Source organism: Conger conger, chromosome 12 (assembly GCF_963514075.1).
Source record: "Conger conger chromosome 12, fConCon1.1, whole genome shotgun sequence".
NCBI lineage: Eukaryota > Metazoa > Chordata > Actinopteri > Anguilliformes > Congridae > Conger > Conger conger.
The window spans coordinates 18,360,545-18,372,529 of record NC_083771.1 but is presented as its reverse complement, the minus strand read 5'-3'; the positions used below and the strand labels follow the sequence as shown (position 1 = coordinate 18,372,529).

Sequence of the window (11,985 nt, the reverse complement as noted above, 5' to 3'; positions counted from 1 at the left end):
CAGCTTGTGCTGTCACAGCAATTAGACTTTAATTACAAATTTTTAATGAGTGTATTTACAGACATGGCACAGAAGTTGGCTAGAAAATGTATCCGGGGGAAATAACTGATGCCAAAGTGACACACCGGTGATTATAGAGTATTTTCAGAGCACAACCATTATCCACAACATTGTGTCCGTGTCCGCATTAAAAAGAGTAATTGATTTCCACCTGTAAGTATCGCTATTTAAGCTAGTACATTCGCTATGACCACTACAGTCAATTTCAGTTCAGGGAAGGAAACTTAACTTGGGCGGCCTGTAGCATAGTAGTTAAGGTAAATGACTGGTCGGTGGTTCTAATCCCGGTGTAGCCACAATAATATCCGCACAGCCGTTGGGCCCTTAACCCTGCAATGCTCCAGAGGAGGATTGTCTCCTGCTTAGTCTAATCAACTGTACGTCACTCTGGATAAGAGCGTCTGCCAAAATGCCAATAATGTAATGTAATAACCTGAAACATACTACATACATACATACTACAACATATATTCATAAATTGGACTTTGGAGTGGACTGTATTGATTCCAGCCATGTTCAGTATGACTCAGTAGCTGCACTCATACCTGTTAGGATTCATTACTCCATCAGGACCCAAGCAGAGTCCACAACCTGCTAAATGTGCAAGCACATTTCTTATGGCCTACTGGTGATTACAATATAGCCCAATGTGTTCAGATATTTAAAAATAATTCCATTCCAAAACAGTTGCATGTACAGTGGGGTACCCCTGGTATAAATGTCTGTTACAATGAATCTGTATGAGGGAAAGAAAACCTGAACTGCAAACGGTACAGAGTTAAATAAGACCTTTCTGCAAATTTTAAAGCAAGATTTTCTTTCAACATTTATTTAACTCTTTTACGGTTTATGAAGCCGTTTGCTTCTCTGTGCAGTGCTCGAGCGGGATGAGCAGGGTCAGTGTTCCTGGGCGGCAAGCAGGAACCGTTGTGCGTCTCTCAGGGTGCCCTGCATCTCTCTGTACCTCGCTAGGGAGCAGGCCTCCTCCAGCCCCGCCCAGCGGTAGTCCTGGTGCTCCTCTGACAGGACCACGGCGGTGTCGGGGTCCCTCAGCTCGGCCAGCCAGTAAAGCACGTCTTTGGGCTGGCCCTGCACCTGGTAACGCAGCTGGCTGAGGAAGCCCTCCACCAGCCGCAGCTGCCCCGCCTCCAGCCCCGCCTCCTCCCGCGTCTCGCGCAGCGCCGTGGTGATGTCATCCTCCCCGGGGTCCACGTGCCCTGAGACGGGACGACAGCGTCAGATACACACCCAAAACGCTTCCATCCAGGAGATTCACTCTCCTCCATGTGCCCTGAGACAGCATGACCGCGTCAGATACACACCCAAAACGCTTCCATCCAGGAGATTCACTCTCATCTTAAATCGGGGCAGCCCTGCTCTTGCTCCTCAACAGCTAGAGCAGGGCTGCCCAGCCCTGTACCTGGAGATCTACTGTCCTCTGGGTTTTCATTCCAACCCTAATAAAGCACACCTCATTCAACAGCTAGAGCAGGACTACAAGACCCTTTCCCTGGAGATCTACTGTCCTGTATGATTTCGCTCCAACCCTAACAACGCACACCTCATTCAACTAGATATCTCCCTGAGCTGATTCAGACAGGTGCGTCAAATTACGGTTGGAGTCAAAATGTACAGGATGATAGATCTCTGGGAAGGGTTGGTTACCACTGCTTTAACCGTTCCTGATAAAATGTGTGAACATTCCTACGCATCCCCTGAGACCTTTTCAGCACAACATGGGCCGCAGTGACTGGTTCAAATCACTGATTGGCCAGCCCAGTGATCATCTTTCCTGGTCCTGGCAGGACACAGGGTGTGCTGGTTTTTGCTTGCCATAATATCAGCAACCATTTCAGTCCTGAGGAACAATTACTGGCTTGGCTGGACAACCAAGAACAGCTCTTTTTACTGCAGTCCATCTTCCAGATTGAGTTTTACTCTTTGTAATTATCCAGCTAACCCTGTAATCCTGCATTGTGGACCAGGGCCCGGATGAGTTAACTGTAATCGACTGCTTTAATTGATTAAGTGCCGAGTAACAAAAACCAACAGACTCTGCAGTTCTCCAGGTCCAGGAATGAAGATCACTGGGCGAGAGTCCATACACCTAGTTCCCAGCGCAGAAATGAGTTACCGAAGGTAAAGAAGTCAGAAAAGCCAGCGGACAACACGGTCCAACAAGACTTGAGTTTGACCACCCCAGTGATATCAGGCGTACCTTTGGGTGGGGTCCAGTGGTGCTGGCCGTAAGAGGTCTGGAGGAGAAGGTACTGGAAGCTGTCCGCGGGGGAGGTCTGAGGCAGCCGCCGAAACACGACGAGCCCACACGCTCGGCGAGCCATCGCCTTTCACCGTCGTTACCTAGCCACGGAGCTCAACTGATAAAGTCACACACAGGAGATCAAAGATCGTATCAGAGAGATAGCTGGGTCTGAGAAACGCCCCACTCTTCTTTCTGTACATCCCGTCACCTGATCAGAGCATTGCCAAGTCAAATCTGCATGTAGTATCTAAACTGTCCTTCGTTAAACATAGACCGCGAATAATTACGGATGTTTTTCTATCTATGCAGAGCAAAGACACTGACGACATATGGTAACATTAAGCATTGCATGTCACTGGCTAGGCTAATTGTATGCTTAAGTCTGAATAAGATAGTAATAGCCAGTAACTGCATTCTTAGGTGTCAGACAGTATCTCACATTTTGCCTCGGCCTAAAGCTAAGTTACGTCTGTTTGTAGGTCAGTACGAAAATAATTTGAAATAGCCGACATTACATTAAGCGACTTTGGCTCAATAAAATGTGTCTTCAATGCAAATACATGTCAATCATGTGTCTATCAATTATCTAAACATTTGACTTTCTAGCAATCAAGACTTTAGCTAAGTTAGCCCCGAGATGCAGGAAACGTTAGCTAACCACTAGAGCTAGCGACCTTATGAGCGTACAGTGTAACGCATAGGTTCCTGGGATAATGCCTAAGAATGTACATTTTAATGGCAAAAATATTCGAAAAAAAAATAGCTAAATTAGTTGAATATTCTCACACTGTTCTTGGGTACCGATTAAACTGTTATCTTTTCCGGGAGCAGCCACCGCGAACTATGATTGGCTGAATGGACAGCCTATGGGAGCTGGTGGAAAGGGTTTGTCTTCTTTTGTTAGCTTTGTGGCAGGTTTCAGACAGCATAATAGGTCTATACCGCCCCTGCTGTAATGGAGTATGAAGTGGTCTTCATCAGCAAGTCCCATCCTGTCTTGTATGGATCACAATTAAAATGTGTTTTCATTTTCCTGTGTTATCCTCGTAGTTTTTAATGTATTTACTTTCTGTATACGCTTATTGAACGTACATTGATTTTTACTAAATAAATTAAATCAACCAATCCTCCATACCTAACCGCCCGTTAGGCCTATATATTTTACAATTTATTTATGTAGTTCTTCACCACCGATATTGTCATGTAGCTTGTAAACAGTCATTTTAATCCTTTGATTTCTTGTCCTTATTTGACAAGTCTCTGCAGTTTTTTTAAATGGGGCGACATTATCTCCGGAGGTAAGAGCAATAGTTCAGCAGTCGCACGGTTGCCGGTTCAATCCGGTGATGTCATATGCAATTATAGGTTGACGAGGCATGTCTTCTATCTCGTTCAATTGACAGCCCATGGAAATCTGTTTTTATTCATTAACGTTGTCTTTCAAAAAAAAAAAAAGATGGAAAATAACCCAACAAACAAAACATGTACCCAACATACATCTTAACTAAATAAAAAACATTTGTTAGTTCATGTCAAAATTACATTCCACTTTCAAGTAATAATTTAGTATGTAGACAGTTTTTTTTAGGAAAGAAAACATTTTAAAACAAGCCAAATCCATAAATGCTATGAGGATCTTTCATGTTCAATTGATATTAACTGAACAAACGAAAACTTACATATACTGATAGGACTAACGGTCCCACTCGGTGTAGAGGAGATAAGTTGTGACGTCAGTCGTAACCAGCTGAGGCCCTGGGGGTCTAGAGACGTTCTGTAGTCTTGTGCTTTCATTTGTGTTTTGCCGCGAGAACGAGCCGGTGAGTCGTATAAAGGTAGTAATAAAATGATACAAGTTATTCAGTTCACGGAAGACACGATTGATTCACGTGACTGGGTTATTGGCTGCGGGGTTAGATAATTCCAAGAGTTTACAATCAAAATGTAAAATCTACCTTTTTCTTTTTCAAAATGAATTATCACAAATGTAATAGATACAATTACTGACGGATATTGCATTTTAAAAGCGGTTTTCATCTCAAAACTACTCTGCAGATACAGATGTTTAATTAAAAAATCTTGTGTGAATTTATTTTCGATTGGTCACATGAAGTAGATTCACTGGGATTTAGGCTACTTTAATACTGCGCAAATAAGTCAGAATTGTAAATTTTTTTGTGGATGTTTATTGCAGGTGTTCAATATAGGGTGGCGGAATTTCTCTATATTTTTCTACTCATTATTCTTGAATATTTGTTTATGACTTCAGTCCTCACAACCAATACGCCAAGATAATTTACAAATTAATAGTACTTATCTTGAAATTGCACATCTAATGTCTTGATGTTGAAGAGTTTCCAGTATGTGATCCTAGAGGCTGTTGGACAGCTTGTTTTTTGTAACAAACTGGTTTTGCACAAATGTCCATGATCGTAAATAGGACATACAAATAATCATAAATATATAAAATAAGGGACAGCCATAAAAATACCAAAATTGCATTTATCCAACAGGTCCCACGGAAAGAAGATCGAAATTGGGATCGATCATGTCTGTAGAGCAGAACGGCGAAGAAGCACCAGCTTCGTATTTCATCGGGAAGAAAGAAGACGTCATGAAGGCGAAGAGAGTGTCGAAGTTCATCAATGGAAGGGACGTCCTTGTTATCTATTACGAGGGGAAATTTTACGCCATGGACGCGTATTGCTATCGTGAGTAGCGAAGTTCCTGTATGCTTTCTGTATGATGACTGAGCTACCTATTTTAGTATGTTTACTGAAAACAAACCGGAGAGCTGCCAGGGCTCAACTGATGCGCCAGACCTGACCAATCCATCGCCTGTGCTAGCATTGTTGTGACAAATTGTGCGGCCTATAGCCTATACCTGTTGCTGAAGTTGCAGCGCAGTAGGTTAATATATCCCTTCGAACAATGGGTTGTAATTTCAATATCCAGTACTTGCTAACATTGAGCTGAGTTCACCAACTCCCTGAAAAGCACATCGCTCTAACGACTGTAGTGCTCATCATCCAGAGCTGTTACTCTGAAGGCTTTCATAAATGACTGCTGGTTTTAACTGACTGACTGCACTGAATATCCAGCTGATTAACCTGTCATTAACACACAAACCTGCCATTATTCCACAAAATTATGAAATAAATTGGTGCTACAGTATAACGAGGTTTGGCACATTTCAGAGACCAGGTATTTAGATGAAGTGTTTCCTTTACGTGAAAACACTTTATAATAAAGTAAAAATATAATAAAGATAAATTAAAGCATATATACACTCAGTGAGTGAGCACTTTATTAGGTATCTATTAGACTTCTTTTTTAGACTTATTGGTAATCTGCTGCTGTGGCCTTTTCACTTTGAGGGTTTTTCCCATTGTGTGTTCAGTGATGCTCCTCTGCACACTACTGTTGTAATGTGTGGTTATTTGTGTCACTGTCACCTTCCTGTCAGCTTTGACCAGTCTGGCCCTTCTCCTCTGTTTTTTGTTTTTCGCACCATGCTCTGCCAACCCTAGAGACTAGTGTGCATGAAAATCACAGGAGATCAGCAGTCATTCTGCCCTCAAAGTCACTTAGATGACATTTCTTCCCCATTCTAATATTTGGTCTGAACAACAGCTGAGCCTCTTTACCATATCTGCATGATTTTATGCATTTAGTTGCTGCCACATGATTGGCTGATTGCATATTTTCATTAACAGGCTGGTGTACAGGTCTACCTAATAAATTGTGAGTGTATTAGTTATTTGATCATTTTATTGTATTCAAGTATTGCATGCTCTTTGTTTAACAGATGCTGGCGGCCTATTAGAGAATGGAGACATCGAGGTGAGTTCCTTTAGCGTTTGATACTGAAGGATACCCCTGGTTTTAGTTCCACTGTTTAATTATTCAGTATGCTGCCACAGACCCTCCCTCCCCCTTCCCTTCTTAAGGAAATGTATATCGGTCTTGTGTTTGTAACAAAGGTAGTGCACTTCGTAACTATGAGTTCTTTTCTGGACACAGGAGTTCAATTACAAATTGTGCATTGTGTGCCCTTCGCACAAGTACAAAATCACACTAGCGGAGGGAGAAGGCCTGTACCAAGCCTCAGATCCCGAAGAAAAGCCGCCGATTCCCAGGTGGTACTCCAAAGGAATAAAGCAGAGGGTTCACACCGTCCTGGATGTAGGAGGAGACATTTACGTCAAGATGTCCGACGTGCGCAAGTCGATCGGGTCCGACTACTACCAGACCGAGAAGCAACGGCAGGAACGACAGAAATGTCCTGAGATTTCTGCTGCTGCTGCTGATGATGATGAGGGAGAGTGCTGATCGAGTCCCCCCCCCCACCATATAAACACACACACACACAAGCATGCACACATATATGCACACACACGTACATGCACACACATGTACACAAACCCACACACACACATACACACAGAAGAAGAAGAAGAAGAAGGCTTGGAATGAGGTGAGCTTACTAGCCTGGACTAGGTGTTTGTTCTTGGTAGGCGTTGCCCTTGGGGGTTCTGTTAGTCCGCTGGTCCAGCCTCTGATTAAGACACTGGAGAATTAACATGAGCCATTTCCGACCAGTCCACACATGCAAACATCCAGTCAGAGGATCTCACACTGGTAATATCACAGTCTGCTGCTTGTGTCTGTGTGCCTGTCCTGGTCTTCAGACATCATCATTATACATGCACAATGTACAGGGGAGGGGGGGGTTGAATGCCTCATGCCTATGACCTTAAATTGTGACAGCCCTCTTCTTGTTCAGTGTGGGGTAAAAGCCTAAATTCTCAAATAGTCTAAAAATAAAGTTTTTCCCCTTTTTTAAAGGATTTTTTTTTACTTTGTCATGGTCATTGAGGCATGGAAGTATGATGAGCCAAAATCTGTAGGTAGTGACCTATGCATACATCCTGTTTTCATCAATAGAAAATAAACATGGAAATTTGAAGAGCTTAATGAGTGATGGTATATGTTTTTATTCTCACAGCATGTTAGGTTTGTACCACATTCTGCGGGTAAGTGCCTCTTACTGGCGTTCTGTTTGCTTCAGCCTTGTTCATTACCACAAGCAGTCGACACAGACAGGAAGTCAGAAGGGTGGAGGGATCTTGTATCTGTCGTCCTTGTTGACTGATTAATATGGGTTTTCCTAGAAGCAGAAAGTTTTGAAACAGCCGTGCCTATTGTTTTCACATGCGCCCTTTCTATTCATACAGCAAAAAAGTTTACTCATAATTCATTCCTAAAAAATTGCTGACTCAACTGTCAAGGTTTTTTCTCTTTCTTCTGGAAAATCATATTATTCAGATGCCAGATAATGGAAAAGCAATGCTGCTGTATTGCTGTTCTGATGCATCAGCCTATTTTTCATGACAACATAACAGCATGCAGAAAAAATGCTATCTAGTTTTTTTTTTAGGAACAATCCAAAAACAGAAATATGCAGCAAACAGAAGACTAGGTGGTGCCAGACCACACAAGGCACCCCAGTTAAAAGTAGCATGTTGAAGTATACCGAAAGTATACTATTTTATTCTTAATTATGCTGCAAGTATGCTGAGTATACGGTACTGTTTGTTCACATGGGAACATGGAGATTATGTGGTGTCTTTCGGTAAGGAAAGGGAGTGCATTCCTGTGACAACAGGGTGGAGGCGTGTGGGTGTGCAGTGTTCAGCGGCCGATCTGATACTGGTCCACTTCTGAGAAGCAGACAATGTTACTGGTGACTGTCTCTTCTCTTTCACACCAGGCGGTCATTTTGTCCTCACGCCAAATCTCTCCCAAGAAGCTAGCAGAGGGAGGAGATGAGTTGGGGTAAATGCCATTTCAATTTACGAGATTCCCTGAAGTTATATTACACAACCCTGTACCACAACTTTTATTTTATTTAAAGAGCTTGTTAAGCCACAATATAAAGATGTCTGCTTTATATATATATTTTTATGTATAAGCAGGAAAATAATTACATTTCTGTCATTTCTAAGCACGACTGCTGGATGTCTGATGTGGTGTGTTTGTTCTGTAGGGATATTCACTTCAAGTTCACTTTGGATTGACAGCCCACTAAACGGCTGGACTGCTGATTGGTTGAAATGCAAATGCAATGTTTGCTGCCCAAGAAACTCGGCCTCCAAATTACTGCTGTTGAGAGGAGTATAAAATAAAACTTTGTAGCTTCCATAAAAAAAAAACAACCTCATTTCAAATCAGATCTGAATTAAACAGTTTTCTTTCCTTTATTTATTTAGAATTTAGGTTGTATAACTGTTTAAAATTATGGTTTTGGTCACACACAGTAAAATGTTCAGTGTTAAATGAACTCTTACAGTCCTTTTGGACTCGTATGTACTCTGTTAGTTGAATTAATACTGGACATTTCAGTCATTTTCCTGAATTGTTAAGACAGAGAAGATGATTTTGAAGCCCGAATGTTTGAGCAGAGGGGAAAGGGGTCAGAAAGTAAAAGTGCTGCCATACATTTTTTTCCACCCATGAATTCAGCCAGCTCATGTCACTTATTACCTCAAACCTTTTTTCTCCTGTCACGAGCAGCGTTTCCCAAGGCTCAGTGCTGGGGTCTCTACTTTTCATCACTGATCTCCTTCCCCTTGGTCAAATCATGCAACGTAAAAACACCCAACTGTACATCAGCTCCAAACCCTCCTCTCTTCTTCCCTCTCTCTCTCATAAATTGCTTGCATGATATTAAAACCTGGATGACCCACAACTTCCTACACCTCAACACTAACAAGACTACAATCATGCTAGTTGGCTCCACATCCACCTTATCCAAACTCCTCACATCAACATCCCTCTCTCACTTACTCCAACACAGAAACTCTAACCCACACACTTGTAACATCATGACTGGACTATTGCAATTCACTTCTATCAGATATCCCAAATAGTGCTATCAACAAGCTACAACTAATCCAAAACTCTGCTGCTAGATTGTTAACCCACACAAAACCACATGACCACATCACTGCAGCTTTCCACAAGCTCTACTGGCTCCCTGTTGAATTCGTAATTAACTGTAGAATCCTCGGTATTACTTACAAAACCCTCCACAGCCAGACCCCCACCCATCTCTCCGACCTCCTGCTGTCCTACTCACCCTCCCGCTCACCGTGCTCCTCCTCTTCTGGCCTACTCACCACCCCGACCTCACCCCCTGGCCTACTCACCACCCCCACCTCATGCCCTGGCCTACTCACAGTCCCCACCTCACACCCTGGCCTACTCACCACCCCCACCTCACACCCTGGCCTACTCACCACCCCCACCTCACACCCTGGCCTACTCACCACCCCCACCTCACGCCCTGGCCTACACACCACCCCCACCTCACACCCTGGGCTACTCACCACCCCCACCTCACGCCCTGGCCTACACACTGCCCCCACCTCACACGCTGGCCTACTCACCACCCCCACCTCACGCCCTGGCCTACACACTGCCCCCACCTCACACCCTGGCCTACTCACCACCCCCACCTCACGCCCTGGCCTACTCACAGTCCCCACCTCACACCCTGGCCTACTCACAGTCCCCACCTCACCCCCTGGCCTACTCAGCGCCCCCACCTCACACCTCTCCTCACTTGGTGATCGGGCTTTCAGCTGTGCTGCACCTAAACTCTGGAACTCCCTTCCACCTCTGTACTGTGTGTATCTGTATTCTTATTCCCTGTAGTGACCTTGTGACCTTGGGTGTCTTCAAAGGCACATTATAAATTAAATGTAATATTATTATTTCCTATTCACCTCCTGAAGAATTGTGACTGGCTGACTGGTTTCTTCAGAAATACTGGGGAGGACTTTTACTTTCTGCGCCTGGGTTCTCCACCTCTGTGTTTGCACTGCATTGGCAGGGAGACCTGCCAACCTGCCAAGTGGTGGTTTAATCTTCCCTTTGAGAGAGCACCAGGGACCAACTCACCTCACCTGCTTTTATTTGGTTTAAACTGACAGCTAAACTTAAGGTGAAAACAGGAACCAACAGACCAAGTCCCTCTCTCGGACTAGGGCTGAGGACAGGGGGGGCGGGGTTCTTGGCTGGTTTGATTACCTATGAAACATGGTCAGATGTTTGCCAAAGGTGACGTGTCAATCATTGAGTTATTTCAGTGGGTTCCTACAGAATCCTTTTATGGATCAGTTAAGTGGTGAGTAGCAACAAAATCCACCCTGTTCTTTAGATCCAGAATTTCTGACCCTCAGGATAAAGGAACTTAAGGCATTAGCTGAAAATACACAATATCACATCACTTTAGGTCGATCATGTGCAATTGCGTAGGTGACGTCTTAAGATCAGCATTGTATAGGTAATTAACAAATGCGCTAACCTTGCAAGTTCTGTAATCTCATAAAACAAGATAAATAGGCCTATAGTCTATCAATATTTAGCTTGTCACTAAGTACACGTAATGCAATCGATTTACCGTCTCTGTGTCCCAAGATATGTAAATTGCCATTTTCGATATAGGCTAACACGACCGTTTTTTGCCTATATACAGAAGCACAAAAACCATGACGAATAGTTAATTCATCATCGATTGAGAGAGAGAGAGAGAGAGAGAGAGAGAGAGAGAGAGAGAGAGAGAGAGAGAGAGAGCTAACTCGCCTTTGCTGTCAGAAAGAAAGGGTCCAGTGTCGCCGAGAATTTGTGTAGGGGGAACTGTAGAATGCCAGTATGAGGGGTCATGTTCCCGTCCAAGATAAATCTGTGGAAATCATTGTTCTGTATTTTGACCTGAAATAACCCTCCGTTGTCCAGGAGCTCAGTGCTGCGTTTGAATGCATCAGGACTAGCAGCAACACTTTTAAAAACAAAAGCTATGGAAAGGGTAATAGTAAGGTAGGCTATATGTAACGAAAATTACTGTATTTAAGTATGAATTGCTATCTTTATTCAGGTGGATTTATTTATGCTGCCTTGAATAAAACCGGTAAACATTACGCTACTTTGTAGGCAGGGGGGCTGCGTTGGAAATCCGTGATAATTTGGTTAATATTTATTTTTATACTAGTTGAGACAGTAGGCTAGCCTATACGTGTCAGACCACTCCCATATGATTCATAGAGTTGTATTAATGAGATTAACTCGAATTATCGGAATAAACACGGTGCCCCAAGACCCACGGTAGTGTTAAACGAGCACACTACAAACACAGCAGCTAATTCAGACAGACGTGAGTTGTTGTAATTGTAGCCGCGACCACAGTTGCTGAGTCAGTAGCGCCCACTCTGACAGTAGCCTGTACACTATCTGTCTGTCTATAGCTCTCCCTCTCCGTCTTTCTGTCTACCTGATGAGCTTTATGATTTGTTTCGGTGACGTCTGTCTTTTAAAAAAAGAAGCAAACGGTGGGATACACGCTTACGGTGTTTAGCATTTCTTTTTCCCCCCTCGTTCTTCGATTGTCAACTTGCTCCTTTTTAGCGCAGTGTCCTGGGCTAGATGGTACGGGCTGATTTGACTCCCTCTTTCTATTGTGTTTACATTTTAGCCTGCAGTTTCCATGCGAATAGGACACTCGACCGGACTCGGGCTGTTTTATGAATGAACAGCGAAAGCAAAGATTGCGGAACGCCAAACTCTTCCACCGTGTTCGGCTGCTGGATCCACAGATACCA

The 11,985-nt window shown here is 43.5% G+C and overlaps 3 protein-coding genes across 8 annotated transcripts in view; 2 read left to right on the top strand and 1 right to left on the bottom strand.

The window, feature by feature from the left end:
• Positions 1-21: 21 nt before the first annotated feature.
• On the bottom strand, positions 22-4,914 carry nudt2 (nudix (nucleoside diphosphate linked moiety X)-type motif 2). 2 transcript variants are annotated; one of them, XM_061215944.1, is made up of 3 exons: positions 4,003-4,914; positions 2,279-2,438; positions 22-1,277 (listed from the first exon to the last, which is right to left on the bottom strand). In XM_061215944.1, exons 2-3 carry the CDS (start codon positions 2,400-2,402, stop codon positions 958-960), a joined length of 444 nt encoding a protein of 147 aa, XP_061071928.1. In that variant the 5' UTR covers positions 2,403-2,438; positions 4,003-4,914; the 3' UTR covers positions 22-957. The 2 variants fall into 2 exon arrangements, with proteins under 2 accessions (XP_061071928.1, XP_061071927.1); XM_061215943.1 differs by lacking the exon at positions 4,003-4,914 and adding an exon at positions 3,110-3,996.
• rfesd (Rieske (Fe-S) domain containing) lies at positions 4,082-7,300 on the top strand. Of its 2 annotated transcripts, none has more exons than XM_061215941.1 (4): positions 4,082-4,143; positions 4,837-5,034; positions 6,132-6,166; positions 6,347-7,300. In XM_061215941.1, exons 2-4 carry the CDS (start codon positions 4,872-4,874, stop codon positions 6,653-6,655), a joined length of 507 nt encoding a protein of 168 aa, XP_061071925.1. In that variant the 5' UTR covers positions 4,082-4,143; positions 4,837-4,871; the 3' UTR covers positions 6,656-7,300. The 2 variants fall into 2 exon arrangements, with proteins under 2 accessions (XP_061071925.1, XP_061071926.1); XM_061215942.1 differs by having other exon boundaries at positions 4,126-4,158.
• Positions 7,301-11,014: 3,714 nt separating this feature from the next.
• rhobtb3 (Rho related BTB domain containing 3) overlaps positions 11,015-11,985 on the top strand; it is a 21,798-nt gene continuing 20,827 nt past the window's right edge. Inside the window, exons 1-2 of one of the 4 annotated variants that reach the window (XM_061215880.1) lie at positions 11,015-11,206; positions 11,859-11,985. The exon at positions 11,859-11,985 is cut by the window's right edge and continues 120 nt beyond it. The gene's annotated coding sequence lies outside the window, so the exon portion shown is untranslated. Of the gene's footprint in view, positions 11,207-11,446; positions 11,541-11,605; positions 11,734-11,858 lie in introns of those variants that run through there. The other 3 variants (XM_061215882.1, XM_061215881.1, XM_061215883.1) reach the window with 3 other exon arrangements.